The 23,800-nt window shown below is 34.9% G+C and overlaps 1 protein-coding gene across 3 annotated transcripts in view; it reads right to left on the reverse strand.

The window, feature by feature from the left end:
• Nucleotides 1-23,800, reverse strand: part of LSAMP (limbic system associated membrane protein) — a 771,452-nt gene that overhangs the window by 336,110 nt on the left and 411,542 nt on the right. For all 3 annotated transcript variants that reach the window (XM_003763605.3, XM_031959689.1, XM_031959687.1), the window contains exon 2: nucleotides 7,012-7,244. In XM_003763605.3, the coding sequence (XP_003763653.1) occupies nucleotides 7,012-7,244 (233 nt within the window). The remainder of the gene's footprint in view (nucleotides 1-7,011; nucleotides 7,245-23,800) is intronic.

A 23,800-nucleotide genomic window follows, 5' to 3' on the forward strand; every position in this document is an offset into this window, starting at 1 on the left:
CTTATGAGGTCAGCTTTAGAAGGTACAAGAAACATTGAGCCAAAAGGGGGTTTGTTAGTGGATCTTTGTACTGTCTCAATTACTGGCTAATTGAGAAAGACTCTAGGGATTTTACCCAAACTGTTCCAATCAATGTGAAAAAGAGAACCGTGAGAAACTTCCAATGTCAGCGATACTTTTCCTTTTTTTTCTTTTTTTTTGTTTGGAACTAGGCCTGTGATCTGCAATTTAATTGCTATAGGGAACTTCTAGCAAGAAAACTGTCTCTCAATGCAAATTGATGTCTGCTCTGGGGCTTTTAGTTTTAGGGAGCTGCCTAGATTGCTGAAAGATTAATTGATTTGCACAGGGTCACAGGTTTAGAATGGGTCACAGGCAGGACTTGAATCCAGGTCTGCTAGAACAGCACACATAAAATTGTATATTGAAAATGTTTATTAAGTGAGTTTTATTTTCAGTGTAAAAACTGACTTAATTTAATCTGCTTTGCCCCAAAAGGTCTCTGATCTCCCTCATTGTTGGCATATTCTTTGCTCTCTTGCTTCCTGGATCAGCTTTTATGACTTCTGTAAATCTCTTTCAATCTGTAGAGTGTTCTCAGGTAAAATTCTTTTGGGAAACACAAGTCTGGGGGGACCCAGCAGTGTGATGCTCTGTGATATTATGCAGACTTAACCTAAGGCAATCTCAAAGGTTTCTGAGCAATCTTTTGTGAAGTAAGTTTTCTCTAAAAGGTCTCTGAAATCACTGTAAGTCTTAGGAAGGATACTGACACACAGAAAAGGGAATAAGACTAATAGAGAGCCTACTATTTACTAGGTACTGTGCCGAATCCTTTTCAGAAATATTTTTCCAACAATCCTTCAAGGGAGGTGCTTTTATTATCTGTGTTTTATAGTTAAGCCAACTGAGGCAAGATTAAATTACTTTTCCAGACTCACCCTGGCAGTGTGCATGACTGCATGTCATCTCCAGTCCCAATGCTCTGTCCACTACACCACCAAAACAAGGTACTTTCTAGAAAGCACTGAAATCAGAATCTATAATTATGGATTCAAGACCCCTCCCCATTCTGGCACTAACTGAATCTGTTACCTAGAAGTCACTTAATGTCTATAAGTTTCTCTCTGGCTCTTCCTATATCAAATTAAGGGGTTTGAGAAAATGATTTTGTGAAACAGTGGAAAGACAGCTAAATTTGGAGAAAGAAGACTTAAATTCAAGAACTGTCTGAGCTCTCACAAATGAAATAAAGTTCCCTGCATTAAATATGCGATTCTACAATTCTGGTGGGTTTTTTCCCTAGTTCTAAAAAATCCACAATTCTCAATGTCCAAATGACCAAAGATAAAGGAACATCAGCCAAACTAGACTACTGAAAAGATTCAAGATTTTGGGAACCAGTTGAGACCACTGAGATAAATGACCAAAAAGGGAGGAAGCAGCTGCATAACCTAGGAGACTACTAGATGCCTGACAGTGTTGTTTCTCACAAAAAGCACCATATTTAGATTCAGGAAAAATCTGTGTCCAATTTTGCTCTGCCATTGACTACTTAGATGATATTAAACATATTATAGCATCTCTCAGGACTTTAATTCTTCATTTATAAAAGAAGGTGGTTGAAGCAGATGACCAGTAAAATTCAATCTATATTCCTATAAAAGAGCTTTGATTACAAAGTGTTGGATTACAAATGATTTTCACTCTATGGAGAAAGCTTCTTCTTTGTTTATGTTAGAAAATCTCCTTTGTACATATCCTTTGTTATAAGGATAAACATAGTAACTCTGAGTTCATTGATATAAGAAGCTCAGAGTAAGACAATTTCTTCTACCAATGCAGGGAAGTCATTATTTAGTTAATTAGTTGTATCTGATTCTTCTTGACCCAATTTGTGGGTTTTCTTAGCAAAGGTACTAGAGTGATTTGCCATTTCCTTCTCTAACTTCTTTTGCAGATGAGAAAAACTGAGGCAAACAGGATTAAGTGATGTACCGAGTATCTTAGTAAGTGTCTGAGGTCATGTCTGAACTCAGTTCCTCCTCTCTTCAGGACCCGTTCTCTGTAAAAAGCACCTTCTTGTTGCCTTCTCATATTTCCAAAACTTCCTAAGAACTAAGAACACTGAGTCTAAGGGACTTGTGCATGATCATAGTCAGTACCTGTTAGAAGGAGAATTTGATACCAGGTTTACCTAGTTCTGAGACTTGCCTTCTATCCATTCATTATACCACAATACCACCACCTTTTCTTACATCTTCTATCTATAAAGGAAAGAAAAGGATAAAAGGTTGGCTTAATGACAAATATGAAAATATGTATAGAAGAATAGCACACAACATATATTGAATTACTTGCTGTCCAGGGGAGGGAGAAAAATTTGGAACACAAGGTTTTGTAAGTGTAAATGATGAAAATGAATTTTACATCTATTTTGAAAATAAAAAGCTATTATTAAAAAAAAGAATGCCTTGTTGAAAATTTTGTTGGATGGAGAGGAAGATCAAGGATCATCTGGGTTGGATTCTTAAAAATTCTGAAATGGGGTTGAAGCCCAAGATCAACTTTGAACTGTAACCTACAGTTCTTAGATTTACAGTTGAGAGGCAGAGTACCTGAAGGGTAACCCTAGGTATTAACCAGATCTATAAATGTCTTACACAGTCTCTATGCATTTACTAAATACTTATCAATCTGGTTTCACTTGTTTCTAAAGAAAATTTTGAAGGAGTAGGATTCAGAGGGTTGTTTACAAGTCTACTAAGCCAAAATTGTTCACACAAGGAGGCTAATAAAGCCCAGCTACAATCTGACTTTTTCTGAGATACCTCAGGAAAGCAGGGGAGGGCAAAAGCCAACTGATACCAAGAAAATCTTAAGATGTTTCCATATAAAATCATCCATGAGGTTATCTCTATTCTTGTTGCTAAGGCAAAGAAGCACTACTATTTCTATCATACATTAACTCTAAGGGTAAAAGTTTCATAATTTTTCACACATCCCTTCCCCATAATTATTATCATTAATGCTCATTTGAATCTGATTTTACCTGAATAAGTATGTTAGGTAAAGGGAATTTCTTCCTATCTTTATGTCACCCTAAAGGATGGTCTTGGTGCCTGAAATTCTTTCTCCTCATCTCTATTAAACAATAAGTGAGAGGCTAAAAAGTTGAAATTTGACAGAAAGAACCAAGATTTACCGCGTAAACCTAATTCATTAAATTCAGAGGAAAAACTTGTTTCTTCACATTTTATCAGGGCCTATAAGGTGATTCTTGGCCATTTGTTAGCTATGGTCTTACATAAGGGCCTTTATAAAACCTTATTTTCCTCTCCTGTAAAGTGAGAGGTTGACTATTTGGTTACTCAACTCCCATTCCAGCACCGTCAATCAATTAAATTAAAAATATTTATTAAGCAATTATTATAAAGAAGGCAATATACTAAGGTATAAAAACCAAAAAACAGAAAACCCACACAATCATCAAAACAGCCTCTATCTTCCAGGAACTTAACATTCTAATGGGAGCCCTAACTAGGAACAATAACTAGAAATAATAGTGAAACAGAGAGATCAATAGAAGAGCTAAATTCCTTAAAATGAAAGTTGGTCAAAGTGGAATGGATTGCCTCAAGAGGTAATCAACTGCCACATGTGAGGGTACATGACCATCTGTTGAAAACAGTGTAGAAATAATTCCTGTTCAGGTAGAGAGTGGATAAAATTACTGCTAAGATTCTTTCCAAATCAAAGATTCTGCAATTTTGGCAGACTATGAAAGGAACATAACAAAAACATTTAAGAATGTCCAATTTCATCCACTTGAAGAAAATAATCCATACATAATATCCTCTATTGGTTTCCCTGGGAAGTTTCCAATAACATTAAGCTCTGTAAGAGCCCTAAAATTGTTTGGCAAGCAAATGAGAGAGCTGATGCTGTACAACATACATAGTAAGTGCTTAATAAGTGCTTCTTGAATTGGTTTGCTTTGGTCAACCTCCAACTAGACCTTTGGAGTGAAATAAAGAGGATTGAACTACGAGTATTTAGGATGTCTTGTGTAACACTTATCACAGTGCACAGCACATAGTTGGTGCTTAATAAATCTTTGATAATTTGGCTTAATTTGACTTTTATTGAGTTTGGGGGAAGAAGTCTCATTAAGGATCCAGACTCTAAATTTGTATTCAGGTCCTTATCCTACTTTCATATATCTAAAGGAAGAAATAGATTCTACATATAAGATTCATTTTCTTTCATTCCTTCAAAAAAATCATTAAACATCCAATATGAACAAAACACTTCCAGGTAGTAGGGATACAAAGAGAAGGGAAACAACTTCTTACCCTCAAGGAACTTATATTCTACTGAACAATATAGCACATTAAAAATAAATAAATGCAAAATTCCCTTTTTTTATTCCTATTTCCTAGCTTCTCTGGAATCCTTCAAATCCCAACAAAAATCCTCTCTTCTGGATTCTTCCCTCAGCGATTTCTGTAGTTCATCCTCTCTATATTTTATTTGTGTATAATTATTTACATTTGGTTTCCATCATTAGACTGTGAGCTTGAGAACTGGGACTGTTTTTTGCCTTTCTTTGGATCCATACTGCTTAGCAAAGAGCCTGGCAAATATGATATACATAAGAAATGCTGGTTGACTTGATTTGGCTTTTCTTTAAGCCAAAGACAAAAATCAAAGGGAAATGAGTTTTATAAGGTTTTGATAACTGTTTTCCAGGCAACGGTCATCATACTAATAACTCACATATATATTATGCTTTAGACTCTAGGGGTCCTCAAACTTTTTAAATAGGGGGCCAGTTCACTGTCCCTCAGACTGTTGGAGGGCTGGACTATGGTAAAAAACAAAAACTTTGTTTTGTGGGCCTTTAAATAAAGAAACTTCATAGCCCTGGGTGAGGGAGATAAACGTCCTCAGCTGCCGCATCTGGCCTGCGGGCCGTAGTTTGAGGACCCCTGCTAGAGTCACAGATTAAATTATCAACATTAATTCATCCCCTGAAATGGAGATAATTCTTTTTATTGTCATTCCCATTCTACAGATGAAGAAAAAGGGGTGAGGAAATTAGGTGAGTTGCACCCAAGTCATGATGTGAAGAGCCGGGACTCCTCTGACCTGCTTAGAACAGGGATTTTATAAGTCAGCAGATATACCTTCTACATATAGGTAATAAAATGAAGCTGTCAGCCTCTGCAAATGGACCAAGATACAGGTCACATGACTAAACCACCCCTGCACCCAACAGTCTCTAATGTATTTCATTCCAGTTTCAATCTATTAATCAGAGGAGTTGGGAGAGCAATAATTTAAACCCTGCAATAATCAATTCCATAACACATTAACAGAAGCTGCGTTCAAACTTCGCCACACCACTGACTGCCTTGGAATCTTGACAGGAGCCCCAGGGCCATGGCTAATTTGCATAGAATTTACATAAAATTGTAAATCAAGAATACATGCACACAGTTTTAATATTTGTTGATGCTCAGATCATTCCTGATAGATGAATTGAAAAAATCCATGGCTTGATTTTACTTGGAGTAAAATTCTGCAGCTGGTCAGATGTGTTTTCAACTTTCAGTTGCATGGAAAAGGGACCCCATGGGGTGATTTTTGGAGGGAGGGGAGTGATTGAACTGCATTAAGGGTTTCTGTCTTCCACAACACTAAATCAGCTATCCCTTGGATACCATACTTTATAAGTACCTTGCCCTCGGTACCTTTATAGATCTGTGTCACCACGATCAATGACCAACACTCAGTCTTGCTGGGACTTAGTCAACACCAGAAGCTAATTTGCACAGAGTCTGGGCAGTATTATTTCAATACCAAGGCCACTGAGTTTTTGTTATCAAAATGCCTCCATTTTAGCAAAAACATTTCACAGACACTGCCTCTTCCTGTTTTGGGATGATTTGAGGACCAAAGATAATCAAACCATCTCAAACCCAGAAAAGGATCCATATCTCCTACTATCTGAGTGAAAATACAGCACCCAAGAGTATGTGATCACAGGGCACATCATGTTGCTTAAGATCACAAAGCTTTTCCCTAATACCTTCACAGAAAAGTCACTTTGTGGTCTAAAGCAGAAATCCAGCAGATGTGCTCAATTAACCCTTCCCTCATGGAGAGACAGACAGGGGATGATGGTCACAATACCAGCCTTAATAGGCAGCCATGACACTAATAGCTAACATTTATGTATTGCTTGAGGTTTGTAAAGTGCTTTAAAAAGAAAGATAGATAGATAGACAGGCAAATAGATGGACAGACATGGATTGATCTCTTATTTAAATATATTTTTATACCTTTCAAATAATTAAAATAAAGTTACATTAAAAATTAAGATTATCTATCTAAAGTATTTTGCAAATTGTAAGCATTATATAAATGTTAACTATAAGTAGTAGTTAGTAGTATGCCTGCATTTTAAGGCACCTGCCTCAACAACGGGTCTGTTTATCTCTATCTCTGTTTTCTCTCTTTGTCCCTGTCTCTTTTTCTCTCTGTCTCTCTATCTCTCTATCTCTGTCTCTCTGCCTCTGTCTTTCTCTATCTCTGTCTCATTTGATCCTCACAAAAACCTTGCAAGATAAGTGCTATTATTCTCATTTTACTGATAAGGAAACTGAGGCACAGAGAAATTTGTAATTCATCCTGGATCACACTGCTGAAGTGTCTAAGGCAACTCAGACCTTCTTGACCCCAAGATTAGCTATCAAGCTATCAATTAGCTATCAAGCTTTCAGATACCAGCATGGGTCATAAAGGTGAGACTTTGTTCTAAGGATTCTGTCCATTCCACTTCTTCAAATACCATTCTGCTGTTGCAATGAAAAAGAAACAAAAACTTCAGAAGCTAAAGTAAGATGGTATATGTAAGATACTGATCTGAGATCCAGCAAAATAAAAGCTCCATATTCACAGAAAATTTTTTGATTCACCTGCCTTCCCAGTCCCCTCTGAACTTACCTTGGACGATCAAGTAAACCTGGGAAGTCTTGGGCTGGTGCTGTGTCTGAACTGAGCATGTATAGGAGCCTTCATCGTAGACATCCACTTTCTGGATGCGGAGACTGTATTCCAGTGCAGTCCGTTTCTCCAGTTCAACCCGGGGATCCAGAGACCACTTGTCATGTCCAGCAAAAATGATTCCAGATCGGTTTAACCAGGCCACCTTGGAGCTTTTGTCTTCTACATAACACCTGTCCAGGAAGAATGACAGCATTAAGACCTAAGCCACAGCTTGATCTAGTTCCATTTTCTCCACTACTGGTAGGTGACAGAACTCAATAAGACCAAATAGAAAAAAAGTTATGAAAAGGAAGAACATCCAAGGCAATCCCAATAAACTTTGGATAGAAAACACCATCTACATCCAGAAAGAAAACTATGGAGATTGAATGTAAATCAACACATACTATATTCACTTCTTTTTTTCTGTTTTTTTTTTTCTCTCCTGTGGTTTTTCCCTTTTGTTTTGATTTTTTCTCTCTCAATATGAGTCATAAAGAAATGCATATTAAAAAAGTTAATATACATATGTAATTAGAAAAAGATAATAAAATGTCTTTAAAAAATAAAGGAAGGATCTTTCCATGACTTTCTTAACTTTCTTTCACATGGAGTCCTGAGAACTGCCTGTTATATCTTTTCAAAAAAAGTATTCTGGAATAGTTAATGAAATAATACTTCCCTTCTTTAGGCACAGAGGCTTGAGATAAGAAAAGCAGTACATTGTATACAATGTTTTTGATTTGTTGTTTTTCTTTGTTTCCAAGAAGAATAAAATTCTGGGTGAGAAACATATTTAGTAAAGATTGTGATATAAAAACAGAATTCATCCATAATTTTAAAAAATTCTGGACTTTTGATTGGAGCGCTTAATTTTTTGTTTATTTCATGGACTTCATTGGTTGACTGGTGAAATCTCGGACCTCTTTACAAAATAAAACCCATAGAATTATATATTATATATATATATATATATATATATATATAAAATCATAAAGGGAAGTAATTATATGGAACAGTAATCAAAATATTGTAAAATAAATTCCAGGATGTTCTGAAATATATTTATGAACCCTTAGTAGTTGGTGGACCCCATGCTTTTTATTCACTTGAAAACATTTTAAGAAGATATTCATAGGCTTCAATGGTAGCCAAAAAAAGTCCAAACAAACAAATTAACTTGTGGTTTCATAGACATTAGCTCCCTCCACCAAGATAGATGAATAACTCATCTATAATAATGCTAATTATAACTACAACTAGTGATAGTAATAATTATACTCAGTACTTATAAAACTCCTATTTTGTATCAGGCTAATCATTTTACAAATATTATCTCATTTTATCCTTACAACAACTCTGGAAGTTGGATGTCATTATTAGTACCATTTTACAGTTGAGAAAACATATGCAGAGGCAGCTAGATGGCACATTGGATAGAGCACTGGCCCTAAAGTCAGGAGGATCTGAGTTCAAATCTGGCCTCAGATACTTAACATGTCCTAGCTGCATGACCCTGGGCAATTCACTTAATCCCAATTGCCTCAGGAAAAAAAAAATAGAGAAAATTTATGCACAGTGGTTAAGTGACTTTTCCAAAGTCACAGATCACGTAAATCTCTGAGACTGAATATGAATTTAGGTCTTCCTGATTCCAATTTTAATGAGTTTTTGAGTCCAATCAATTAGATCATCCAAGGTTACTCAACTAGTATTGGTATTAGAGTACTGATTAAATCCAGATTTCTTGAATCTAAAGTCAGCCCTTCTCTCCATTGTGTCAAGAAGTCTTTCAAAAGCACTCAGTTAAATATGTTAACTAACATGTTGATGTTTTTGTTCTTTTGAATCAACCTTAGTCTGTACAGTCATATTTCAATTATAGTTATCCAACTGTTCCACCAATGGAAGTAGGGATAAGAGTATTTGCATTTCCCACTCCTCCTCTGACCCTTATTTGAAATAGCACATGTCTAAAAGTAAAGTGTATAAGCACTCAGACAAAAGACCCAGGAGATCAATGCTAAGCATTTATCTTTTCTAGAAAAGGGAGAGAACAATCACCAATCACTTGCCAAAGTTTTGTTTCCAGATGCTGAGAGCAGCAGTTGACTAGCCAGAAAATGGAGTGATACTCCTTCTAGTCACATTAGAAAGATTGAGGTTTTGCCATAAAAGAGTAAACAAAATCAAATCCCATTTCAGCTTGCACATGGCAAAGAAGGTAATGAAAACAAAGGTAGTTGATCTGTATGATCACCCGAGTTAACTCTTGTCTCAAAAGAAAAGGAGTGAAAGAAATTTAATTGACAACAATAAAAGTAAACAATTTTAAAATGAACTTAGTTCTCTCCTTTGTTTCTTGAAGCATGGACCAATGATGCTCTCTCTATCTCAAGTGCTGTGAAATAAGCTGATAAGTTTCTCTTTGTCTCCCTTTGGCTAGGTGTTTCCCTAGACAGGAAGGAAAATGTCACAGACATTGTTTCCTACACATACTTCATGCAGTGCTGCCAGCTGGGCAACATCTAGGGAAAGCAGGGGATGAGTAAAGGTCAGACTTCTATGGCAAAAGGCTAGTCACACTGTGCTCCTCAGTTATGTCTTGTTCCTACTTAGAGACTTGTTTTGTTGCAGGTCAGAATAGTCAAGCATGAAGCTACTCTTCTTATAAGTGGGAATGAGAGGGTAGCAGAATAGCTATAGAGAAGGAGTTGGAAAATGTAACTAGGAGAGAGAGAGAGAGAGAGAGAGAGAGAGAGAGAGAGAGAGAGAGAGAGAGAGATTGGAACAAGGGAAAGAATGGTGGATTTGCAGTCAGCCTGAGTTTGCTACTCAATATTTCTGTGATACTGACCAAAATACGTGTTCTACACATTTTTCAGAGCCTAGGCTTCCCAAGCAGTCAAAGTGATACTTATATTCATTCTTCTCCTCCAGAGATATTATAGATGTTCCCATTTCCATTCAGTTTTCTTGCTAGCTTTATGATTATGTTCAAAGTCCTTTCTCTGAGCCTCAATAAATGGAGATAATAGCATTAATACTTATTTTTCAGAGTTAAAGTGTTCTTTAATCACAAAGCAGAGCAGTTTGGTGGTACCTTGAATAGGATACTAGGCCTAGAATCATTCATCTTTTTGATTTCAAATTTGACCTCAGACGTATTAGCTGTGTGACTCTGGGTAAGTCACTTAACCCTGTTTGCCTCAGTTTCCTTATCTGTAAAAAAGCAGGAGGAGGAAATGATAAACTGCTCTAGTATCTTTGTCAAGAAAGCCTTAAATGGTTTTGGGGGTTAAAGAGTCCAACACAATTGAAAAATTACTTAACAACAATAATCATAAAGTATTCTCTAAGATAAACCAATGTGTATCTCTGATATATACACACACATATATATAATATATATTATATATGTGTATAATGTTTTTTCTTCTATCATTCTAGCACTCATGCACCATCTAGCATGGTCTTACTTAGAATAATTTCCCTTGCAAGTGAATGACAGAACAGACATTTCATATAAAAATGCATCATCTGTGGTACATAAATTTCCCTAAGTCTTTTCTTCAATTTCAGTTGGCATTTCCCCCCTTTGTTATTTAGAAAGATTATTTAATCCAATGAGTCAGAAATCAAAGGCCTTCTCTTTCTCATATCTCTGATACAGTTGGACAACATATTATTCAATGCCGCAGTTTCTCAGGCAGCCAAACAGATAATGACATGCATCATTTTATCCCAGAAATAATGTAGATATTGATAATGTAATAGTTTTGAAATATTTTAAGTTACTTGGAGAATTGTGTAAGATAACATGAAGAAGTATTTCTGGATGTGTTGACTGCCTCTTCCCATGTTGAATTTTATTTTGCCAGTTCCCAAACTCTCTAACATCTTGTCTCTGTCCTAGCATTTACAGCACCTCTCAATTTAGAATCATCTGTGAATTTAATTAATGGGCTGTTTGCTTGTCTTTTCTAGATCATTAATGAAGTTGTTAAATGTTGATTTTCCATGGTTTTTGCTGTCAAAAAGAACTAAAATGCTCTCTTTAAAAATATCTTGAACCTGACACCATTTCTTCTCTTGCAACATTGTTACAAATATAGCCTATTAATATCTATCAGTTTTTCTATAAGTCTAATATCAATTAAATGTATTTAAGTTCCTTGAAGACGAGAATTGCCTTCTCTAAGTTGATTTAAATGTTGACTTTTCCCCAGAACTTAGAAGAGTGCTCTGAAAAATTGGAATAACTTTTGTATATTTCCATTGTATCACCATGAAATATTCTGAATTAAAATTATATTTAAGTGGTTTCTTAATTTTTAATATAAGCAATAAGTAGAAACCAATGTGATGGAAAGAAAAAAATTCTTGAGAGTCTCAGGATTTGTTTTTGCAGCTTGGCTCTGTTACTGATTTATTAAGTTCCTTGTATTAGTTCTTATTTTCATCCTTTCTTTACACCATGTACTTATGTTTAAATATGTATATATAAGAAAGGGAAAAGGAGAGGAGAAGAGAAGAAAAGAGAAAATCAAAGGATTATAGCTTTAGAATTTTGAAGTCCGTTGGTCCAAATTCTCATTTTTTAGATTAGGAAACAAAGAAACTAAAGTGCAGAAAGTTTAAATGACTATACTATACTATACTATAATATATATTCATACCTTATGTATGTATATACAAACATAAATACATATATATATATATATATATGTACTTTAATGACTCTTGTCTATTTACCAACTAATATCTTTCCTTTATGTTTTTGCAAGAGGATTTTGAGTCACTAAGGTCCTTTGGATAGGGGAGGGTCATATTTATATATACTTATATATGAGATGGAGTCTGGGCCTGTGATTTTCCTAGTACAGAATAAGGAAATGCCTTCTACTGTGGAGGTCAGCAACCTCTTCAAAATTTAAAGTCTTAGAGAGCAGCCTAGATTTTTAAAATATTAAATGATTTGCTTTGGAAGTTGTATAGATATTAAGTACCAGGGGCAAGACAATCTTTTGAACTTAGAAATTTTTCTCTCCCAATTCTTAGTCTCCTTTCTCCCTCCCTCCCTCCTCCTTTCTCTTTCTTTCTATGTCTCTATGTGTCTCTCTCAAAAACATATATGCTTTAATTTAATACTCAAATGACCAGTTCAAAGGTGGACATAGGGAGGCATGAGAAAAATATACATTGAAAAATATAGCTTAACAGTAAGAAAAATGAAAGGTACCAAAAAGTGGACTATACTGCAAACTTTATGAAGAAATTCAGGAATTGCTAAAAATGTTGCAAATCAAATAATATAAAAGTGAGATTTATTATATTTTAACAAACAGGAAATGACTAGTTGTCTTTATGGGAGCCATGTCTGACTGTATACACTTAGATGACCAGCTTAGAGCAGATCAAAATCAATAATGAATGAAAATAAGAAGATAATGGTGTTCAATGGAAGCAACTCCAAATTGAACTATTTAAGTTGACTTTTTTCCTCACAGTTATTGCTGTCAAAAAACTTTGAAATGGATGAAAGAAGAGACCTTAACACCCATTATTACAATTTCCTAAAGAAGTGTAACCTACATAAATAAATTAAAACCAAAAAGGAAAATTTTAAAAGGCTAAAAATTGCTGTAGTCATCAAGCACTTTATCAAGTTACCAAGTAGAAAGATATGGTGTCTGGTAACATTACCAATTTAGAATATTAATTTATAAAATCTTGTGCAGAGAGATGGCAAAAGATTAAGATTTATTTGTCTCACTCCCAGGGAAGGAGAGAAAAAAGTTTATAAGAAGTCTGACAATTGACTCCTTGCTCTTCCATATAGAATTCACTCCAAATCCCAGCCCTGAGAATTTTCTCTGGCTATTCCCCATGCTTGACTCTGACTACTGAAGCACTTGTCTTCTTTTAAACCCCTACTACAATCCCATCACCAACAGGAAACCTTTTCTAACCCCTGTTAATTTAGATATTTTCTATTTATAAATTAATTCCTACCTATCCTATATATAGCTTGCTTTGTATATATTTATAAACATGTTTCCCTATTTTGATTGTAAATTCCTTGAGGACAAGGATTATCTTTTGTCTCTTTTTGTAACCTCAGTGCTTGTAGGCACTTAGTAGGCACCTGATAAACATTTACTGAATTAAATTGACTTGATTTATCATAATCACCCTCAAGGTAGTTAGGGTTGACATTAAAGACAAAAATCAGAAATAATCTTTAAAGATTTATATAATAAATCATCCTATATCATTGTAACTACCATATTAGGATTCCATCATCACATGGGTCTGTCAACAAATAATAACTTTGCACCATTTAGTCAACTATTTAGTTTAAAAAAGATGGCCTGGGTCCTTCTTATATTTTTATCAACAATATTTTTTTATCTTTTAAAATTATTTTTTAAAATTATATTTTAAGTTCCAAAGTTTCCTTCGCTCCCTTTCTACTCCACACTAGAAAGTCTATCATTTGACACATACATACATACACATAAATATGTATATATATATATATATATATATATATATATATGTATATATATACACATGTGTGTATTTGTAAAACCATATTATATATACTTCTATTAACAATCCTTTCTCTGGAAGTGCTTAACAACTTTTTTCAAAGGTCCTTTGTATTATTTGAGTATTCATATTACTCAGAATAACTTGTAGTTCACCATATACAGCATTTTCTTGGTTCTGTTCATTTTCACTCTTCATTATTTTATGTAAGTCTTATATTTCAACAATGATTTTGAGCCACGTATAGACTACTTTCTAAAAATTTTATAGTGATGGGCAATCATATGTTGATTTCATTAGTTCCAATAAGTTGGATTATCTTCACATGGACATTTTGTGATATGTATATCTAACTTTATTCTCTCTTCTGAGCTCTGGTCACAAATCACCAACTGCCTATTGGACATTTTCCACTATATAGCCCATAGTCTTACTATATCTAAAATTTATGATCTTTACGATAGAACCTACTTCTTTTAGCAGGCAAAATGGCACAGTTACTAAGCGTGCTGACTTCGAATATTACCTTAGATAACAACTAGTTATGTGACTCCAACAAATTATTTAACCCTTGGTTTCAGCCTTGGTTTCCTCACTTGTAAAATGGGTTGATAGTAATCACTATCTTACAAGGCTGTGAAGTTCAAATATGATAACATGTGCAAAGTACTTTGCAAAACTAAATCACTATAAAATGCTAGCTGTTATTATTCCTAGATTCCATATTTCTGTCAAAGATGCCTGTCATGAAGGGTTTAATCCTAAAGACATCCTAGTCCTCCCCTCTCCGCCCCTCACATACAAACAACTTAGTTGATTGGTTGCTAAGACCTCTTAATTCTATCCCCAATAATCCTACAACATTTCTCTCATGAGTCCTCTTCTTTCCACTCACATGACCATTGCCCTCTTTCAGGTCCTCATTAGCTCTCAACTGCATTAATACCATTTATTTGATCTGCTTGAATCCAGTCTCTCTCATTGACAGTCTAACCTTCACACAACAGTTGGATGATACTACAAAAAATCAGGTCTAATCATGTAATCACTCCTTTACTCAAGAAGTTTCAGTGGGTCACTATTGTCTCTCAGATAAAATACAAATTCTTTTGGGAGACATTTAAAACCCTTCACAATCTGTATCTAGTCTACCTGATAAGACTGTTTTCCCATTATTCCTTGTAATTAATTCTATGTTCCAGCTACACTATGCATTGACTGTCTCCTATCCTGTAATTTTATCCCTTTTCACTTTTTATCTCTTGAAATTCCAAGTTCCCACTAATGTCTCAGTTCATGTAGCACCTCCTACTAGAATTTTTCCCTAACTCCTCTGGTTTTTAATAGTCTCCTACTCCTCATAAGCAATTAAAATTACATTATATTTATTTTCCATATTTACTTCATTATATACCCATAGTTTTTTCCTCAATAGAATATAAGTTCTTTGAAAGCAGGGTCCTATTAATTTTTTTGTTTGTTTTTGTTTTTTTTGTCTTTGCATTCTCAGTGCTTAGCACATTGTACATAGTTACTTAAGAAATGCTTGTTCAATTGAACTAAATTATGTCTTCACTTGCACCTCATTTCTTTTTGATGAAACCTTATTCACTACCATTCAAATACAATTTCCTTAAGAAGATTTCCTGAGTTCCTTAACTGAAAATTGTCTCATTCCTTCCTCTAACATTCATAGTCTTTTGATGGGAGCAGAGATGGAAGAGACCTCATTTAATTCATCGCTTTATAGATGAGGGTAAAAGGGGTGCTTAGAAGTTAAATGACTTTTCCAAGATCACCCAGATAAATAGAAGAGAAATGATTTGAATCCAGACTCAGATGCAGTAGCCTTTGCCCTATGCTATACTTTCTCTCTTATATCACTTGTCAAAAACTTCTCTTTCTTATATTCATTTGTGTACATATATGATTTTATTTGCAAATATGTACTGGAATATAAGCTATTGTCATCTAGCAACATATTTGATTTGTTTTTGTTTCTCCCATAGTACCAATATACTACCTTACATAAATATTTGTTGAATGAAAGAGCAATGAATGAATATTTTGGCATTACATCCATATTTCTGTGTATATATGATTATACAAAGCCTGATCACAACTAGAGTGAATGTAGTTAGAGAGAATGATGTAGCATGGGGTTAATGAAAGCTAGTAGAGTAATAAAATGATGCCTGTCAGCTATCATAAAAAAGAAAAGTCTCCTAGGAAGTGAATGATTCTATCTAGTGGAATATATGTATACACCTTGCAATTCTGTGCCCGACAATCAGCATGGGAAAGTATAAAGGACTACACAATTATGCAGTGTTATCTGTTAGGTGGACCACCCACACCAACTATAGTGTAATGTTCAAAAACAAAAGATAAAATGAAATTTAAAACAAAAAACCTGTAAAGGTAAATGGAAGAGTTTTGATCTACTCTACTCAGGTACCCGAGTCCATAAAACTGTCACACACACACAAAATCAATGCATACCTATAAAAAATTCCAGCACTGAATTTCTGCAAATACTTTACATCAAAGTATATTATGTATACTGGGACAAACACATACATCAGCTATATTATTCACACTGCATAAGACTACGGAAGGTGCTTCAGAAAGGAATAATGTAATTGGATATAGAAAAAATAAATGTTAATTCATTCTATACCAGATTCTGAAAAAGCATATTCTCTGACAGTTTAACCATGATCTAACTGATAATACAGCTATTAGCTATTAAGCCCCAGTTAATGTTTAATGTGGATACAATTACAATTGCAACATACATTTCTCTTAAGACTTAATAAGGCATTTACTGTCAGCTAAATATATACCAGTTAAGTATTTAGAACAAATCCAAATTATTTATCAAAACTTTATTTTTATCAATTCAGTCCTCTTTGTACTAAGTCAGGCTTTATTTCTCTCTTTGATTATTAGGATCGTGGGTATGTGTTTTTCTTTTCCTTCCTTCCTTCTTTTTCTCTCTCTTTCCTTCTTTCTTTCTTTTCTTTTCTTCCTTCTTTCTTTCCTGGCAATCAGCTTTAGTTGATCTGCCCAGGATCACACAGTGATGGTAAGTGAGTGAGGTCAGATTTGAACTAAAAGCCTCTGCTCCCAGGCAGGTACTCTCTCTGCTGTGTCATTTAGTTGACCCTGGGAAATTTTTTGTTCTGTTTAAGATGAGCCAATTCCTGCCTTTTCAGTTTTAACTTTCAATATGTGTCAATCAGTTTGAGTGATGAGTTCTATTAAGGATATGCTTTCTAATATGCAGGCCATCAAAATCTAAACTGCCCGGGAATTTGTTCAGAAGTCTGGCATAGTGCATATCTTTCCTTTCCATGACAGTTCTCCATTGACCCCACCTGCTTAGTCTTTCACTAGATCATAAGCTTATTCCCATTCTTTTGCTTGGTTCCATTTTGCCATTCCCACAGCCATGAAAATACTCTACCAGTTTGCCTCCTCCACTAATGCAACTTTCCCTGATTAGAGGGGACACTACAGCAATCTCAAAAACTTAACAAGTCATAGAGCCTCTCTTTACCTCAGTTTCCTCATCTGTAAGATGAAATGGTTGGACATGATAGCCTCTACAAAGGTTTCCAGTTATAAATCCATGATCATGAATCCCTACATACATACACAAACTCACCAAGTCCTTCCAGGTGTTGGAACATCAGAGGTTCCCAGCCATACTAGGACAGGTTAGACCGGACTCTCTAGTGGATAGGTTACTCTTTTTCTCAACATTCCTACACTTGCCTCATAACAGACTGCTCTCTGGGTCACCCTTTCTCCAAATGAACTTTCTCAGAGCAAAATAATTCCAAATTATAGCTCTGCTAACTTGCCAGAAAAATATTATCTCTATGAAAAGAAAAAAAATCAATAGTCACTTAATCATTACGTAAGTATATTTATAGCCTAATACTTCATTTGGTCTACCCCATTATGAGATAAGCCACCTGGATTTGTAACTTTACCTCTGGAGAGCTCATTTCATATTAACTTTTTTTCCTTTAGAAAGAAAAAAAGCTCAATAACACCCATTTGAGAAAACTAACTGATACATGCTGGTAAATCTGGATTTTGAGGTCTATTGGTACTGTCAGCTTGCTTGTATGAACATGAAAAAGCTCTTTGTTTCCCCTTGCCCATTAGTAAGAAAGGAAGATATACTCCTAGAAGAAAATGTTTTATTACCTGATTACCTTTCCCATTTTCAGGAAGTTGACAATCTTGATAGCCCTTAGATGATATTATTTATTGGACTGAGGGCATAATGCTATTTAATTCAGGAAGGAAGGTCAGAGTAACTGATCATGGGGTCAAAATAAGGAATCTGGGAAATGATTATATTCTTCCATAATTTGTGCTTGGGTATTTTATTTGAAACATTGAAATTCACAAATTTGGATAAAGGATAAGGTGAAAGCAGGACTAGATCTTTCATTTCATTACCATAGGGAAATCCTAGTGAGAAAATTCTTTCTATCAATGAAACTCTGCAACTTATATAAGCTCTATATACAAATGGAAATTTAAATAAAAATATATCAAAATCAAACATGAGATACTTCTGCATAATCTGTAATTTCAGGTAATCTTCCTCCATTATATGTTAAATGATCAAGAGTTATCCCTAGGGACAAAAGGATCTTAAAGATACCATAAGAATATTGTCGTATAAAAAGTCATACAACTTTAGAAGAGAAAGGAGGAACCCCAGAGATAATCCTGTTCAACTCTATCATTACACAGGATGGGCTGAAGCTTGGAGAAGCCAAACTATTTACCGATGAAAACATAAAACTTGGCAAAGGCAAGATTTGAACTCCAGTCTCTTAAGTCCAAGTTTAGTCATTTTGTTACTAAATTAGCTTGACTAGGCACACTAAGGCTAATTGTTGAGAGGCAATGAATGTTGGGATATATTAATTGATTACCCTAGCATCTCTTTGCTGTCCTCCTTGTCATTCATGGATTAGAAAGCAGAAGTATAGATTTAAGAATGTAAGGTAAGTTAGGATTGTTGGAGACTGCTGTTGACAGGAAAGATTGAGATGAAGACTGAAAGAGGGGGAGAAAATTGATTTCTATCTTCATCCCATCTGAACTCAGAATCAATTACAGAAAAAGTCCTAAATGCCTACAAGTAACCAGTGTAGATTTTTCCAAGAGTCCTAGACATCCTGGGAAAGATTTGATTATCTCTTCAAGCACCATGGTTTCAGAAAAGAAGGGCAGCATTCATGCTAGTGGTCCTATTTTAAATTTTGGAATTTTTAGATTACATTTATTACCTAGGCTAACTGACTGTTTAATCCAACAATTTCCAATATATCCAATTTTGAGGAGTGGTTTTAAATCAATATCCTTGGCTTAGATTAACCTGATGAATAAAAACCAACTCAATAATGATGTCCCTCTATAACTTTTGAATAATTATTGAATAAATGATCACAAATCATACAGGAAAAAAAATGTTCTATGTTCTAGGCCTTCCATGCCTAACTACTTTATATATAAAATTGAAGTAAAGGTGGTAGTGGTGGGGAAGTGATCAAGCTCCTGCTATGTTTCAACAAATCAAGGAAAATCATTGATTTAGAGCTAGAAAGGGCCCTAGAGGCTATTGAAGCCATCTCCCTCATTTTACAGATGAGGAAATTATGAGTAAGTGATTTGTCCAAAGTCACATAGCTGGCATTTAAGGAATAATGCATCCATATTTTTGTAGATCAACTCAAATGTTCCATCCATAGTTACTGTGTGGCAGATCACTTAATTTCCCCAAGACTACAGTTGAGGATGGTGGAAAAATAACCCTTAATGTCTCTTCTAATCCTATAAAAATGTTCTTTCAGAGGGAGTCAGAATTGTGATTTCAGCTGTATGGGAAGCTCCTGGCATTGAACAGATTGAAAATCTTATAGTAGTAGTGACCTGAGCAAGTCACTTAACTGTATTTACTTCAGTTTCCTCATCCATAAAATGAGCTGAAAAATGGAATGGCATTCTACTTCATTATCTTTGTCAAGAAAACCTCAAATAGGATAACAAATAGTTGGACATGCCTGAAATGATTGAAGAACAATCATTTAGTTTTGAGGAGCAACATAGCAGAAGGGATAGAGAGTGGAATCAATTCCTGCCTCTGACTACTAACTGGGTAACCATAGAGAAATTACTAAAGTCTCAGTGCTCTAGGCAATTCTCTAGGGATATTTTCATATTTGCATTAGTAGGGAGAACTTCCACTGCCTTACTCCACTAAATCACAGGTGCAGCCTCCATCCCTGTCTCAAACATCCAGGTTTATAGAATTATTTAGGCTATTGAGAGTAGCATACCAGTGTTCATACCCAAGCTAGCAAAGCAAAATGGCAGAACTTGAATCTATGTCTTTTTGCTCCTTAAGTCCATCTGCTATCCATTATCCTTATACAAACAGTTTAGGTCATGCCCCAAACAAAAACAGCTTTTAAAGTGTCTGTTGGTCTTCTCTCCTAACATAGCATTAAAAACGGGTCCAAGGACATTTAAAAACAAACACATCATTCATGAATTTACTTTGCTTTTCTATGTAGAATATAGAAATGTAAAAAGATATGCCAGAAAATATTTTTAAGATGTACTCAGTGGGTAAAAATGTAAATTAGGGGGCTCCCTTGCCCCACATGGGAAGAGATATTATCAAACAGATCCATCTTAGCTGAAGGGAACAGCACTGTCCCCTCCTCCAGCTGACAGGAAGCCGATAGATCACTGGTGACTGGCTATAAATCACCAGGACACTCCTTACTTGGAGAATTATAATCACACAGATTTTTCTGACTTCCTTGCTTGCTTCCCTTCCCCCAGTCTTCACCCTACCTCCCCTATCCCCGCCTCCTCAATTTTTCCTCCTCATTTCTCTGTAGTATATCTCCCTTTCACAGAGTATATTGCCTAAAAAATTGCTTATTTATCCTTGTGCTGTGGTTATTTTAATGGTTCATGCTCTTCCTCTATTTCCCTGCTTACTCCATCCCAGTTCTGTTCACCAGGCCTCTCTATTCCTTTAGCAAACAGGATTCTAAATGCAGCTGTTAACAAAGTTTATCTGAATGGAACCTGGCAACAGGTCTTTGGAATCGGTATCATCAGTGACAGAGAGAGCTCTGTCCACTCTGTTGTGTTGCCTCTCAAAACGAAATTATTGTTCCTCAGTCGTTTCAGGCATGCCCAACTATTTGCCAAGAAAATCCCAAATAGAGCCACAAAGATAATTAAATAGATTGCCATTTCACTTTTTAGCTCATTTTTTTTTTTTTTTTTTTTTTTTTTTTGGAATGAGGAAAGCAAGGTAATGACTTGCTCAGGTCACTATTATTATAATATTTTCAATGGGTTCAATTGAGGAAGTTACTATGCTAGGAACTCCCCATACAGGTGAAATCACAAATTTGACTCTCTCCTAAAGAACTTTTTTATAGGATTCAAAGAGCCCTTAGGCAACATAGAATATGACAAAAGCAAAGGCCTCTTTAGGTGTAATCACAATGAGCATTCTTAGTCTGGGGATCAGTCCTTATATTTCAAAACCAGTGATGAAGGAGTGGTGGACAACTTTCTTGGTGGAAGAGAAGACAGGATTGAGAGATAAACTGAGAAATCTACTTATTTTAATGGTTGCATCTGTCCATTATATATTTTTGTAGGTATTCATATCCACCCTTGCTGTCTTGGGTGATTACAACATAAGTTCATTGAAGGTAAGATCTGTTGCATTTTTTTTTCTATGTTTCTCCAATGGCTAGCATATGTGGATGCTTAATAGCTAACTGTTGTTTGGCTGACTGATTCTGAACCTCCTTGGATCAAGTTCAGAAAATGGTTAGGGAAGCTGGTTGGATAAAGCTGAAAGCCCTAAGATTGATGGTAGCATAATTTTTGCCAAGTCCTTTGCACAACTGCATAACTTTTTCTTCAACTCTCTTATCCTATTGGACATTTCAAGATTGAGTTTATGTTTTGGAGGAGTCCTTTGGTTCCTAAATTCAATAAACATTTGTTGGATGAACAGATATATAAAACATGGAGAAAATGCATAAAACAGAAATTGGGACAATGCTTTGATCATTAAACATTTTTTGACAGTAGTATTTCAATAAAATTAGTTTCCTTTTTATGCCTCTATATTTCATGTTCTTAAGCACATTAGTCCAATAAGGGTCTGTAACACAAAGAAAAATCTTTAAGCTTGACAAAGAAGTATCTCAACTAGATGTCTTCAATTAGTCATTTGATTCTTAGCTAATTGCCTTAAATTCTGTCTTTCAGTTTCTTCTTGAGTTGCATTAACTGGAAAACTGAGCCACTGTTACCCTGACTGTTTTTACATGATGATAATCTAAACACTATTGGATATGCCTCAACCATTTTTTAATAATTAGTGACATTTTAACATGGCAAAATTACTAAACTACAGTCTTAATCTATATTCAGATGGCTTCCCCTTAGTAAGAAGGAGAACCAGTATGGTAAGTCATTCATTCTCTCTTTGTTTGTATGTATATATGTATTTATTTATTTGCAATTCTTCTAAACATACTTCCATGTTATTCATGTTACATAAGAAAAATCAGATCACAAAAGAAAAAATGAGGAAAACAACAAGCAAGCAAACAAACAACAATAACAACAACAAAACATGAAAATACTACATTTTGATCCACATTGAGTTTTCATAGTTCTCTCTCTGGAAGCAGATGGCATTTTCCATCACAAGTCTATTGGACTTATCTTAGATCATCTCATTATTAAAAAAAAAATCTAAGACCATCATAGTCGATCATCACATAAACACACATGTTACTGTGTACAATATTCTCTTCATTCTGCTCACTTCACTTAGCATCAATTCATAATAGTCTTTCCAGGTTTTTCTGAAATCAACCTGCTCATCATTCTTATAGAACAATAATATTCTATTACATTCATATATCATAACTTACTTAGCCATTCCCCCAACAGAGGACATCCACTCAATTTCCAATGCTTGCTACTATAATAAGGTCTGCTACAAACATTTTTTGCACTTAAGGGTTCTTTTTTCCTCTTTTTTGATCTCTTTGGGATATAGACCCAATAGAGACACTGCTGGATCAAAGGCTATAAACAGTTTGGAAGTCCTTTGGGCATAGTTCCAAATTGTCTTTGTATATATTTTTGACCAAAATCTGTCAGTCTGTACCATTCATACTAAAGGATGCCTTCTGGGAGTTGCCATCATGAAGAAGAAAGGGCAGAAATAGAAATATTGATTTAAATATAAAAATATCCCTGATGAAAGAGGAACTTCTCTGAAGTCATATGCAGTCCAATATCAATACCTATAGTCAACAGATCCTGATAGTGATATAGCCCTTAAAACAGCACAGGAAACATCTACATCCAAGTGAAGAATACAAGTATGGAAAGAATTCAGAGAAGCACCTTTATTTATAGCTTCAGAGAAATGACAATTTAAAGTTTATACACACATAGACATGTATGTGTGTGTATATATGTATATGTGTGTGTATATATGTAACACAAATTACATATGTAAATATGTGTAGGTGCATGTATATAGATATATGTTACTAGAGTTTGGATGGTATTGGTTATTTTCTAAAATCAGCCATATTATTTCAAGAACATTCTAGTATTTACAGTAGCATCTCAATTTTTTTTAATTAAATTACATGATTAAGTCCTACACATATATCCTTTGAGGAATAGCAATATGTGGAAGGATATTCAACTACTTTTTGTCTATCTAGGATAAATATTTGGTCAAGTGTCAAAAGCAGGAGATGCAAAACCATTCTCTCAGTTCCTCTGAATATTAGAATAGGTCACAATTTATATTTGCTATTGCCCAGGTTTCAGAGGACAATGGAGAGCTTTGGACTGGAATCAGAGAAACTGGGTTCAAATTTCAGCTCTAGTATTTGTTGTCTTGGGACTTAAGCCAATTTCATTTAACTTTTCTACATCTATATTTCTTCATTTGCCAAATGAGGAGGTTGGAGCCCATGACATCTAAGTCCCTTCCAGCTCTAAATATGTGATATTAGGATCTGATTCCAGGATCTTCTGGCTTACATTGTGTTTGTGGAAGTATTTATTCTGCTCAAAGAGGACA

Source organism: Sarcophilus harrisii, chromosome 3 (genome assembly GCF_902635505.1).
Source record: "Sarcophilus harrisii chromosome 3, mSarHar1.11, whole genome shotgun sequence".
In the NCBI taxonomy this organism is placed as follows: Eukaryota; Metazoa; Chordata; class Mammalia; order Dasyuromorphia; family Dasyuridae; genus Sarcophilus; species Sarcophilus harrisii.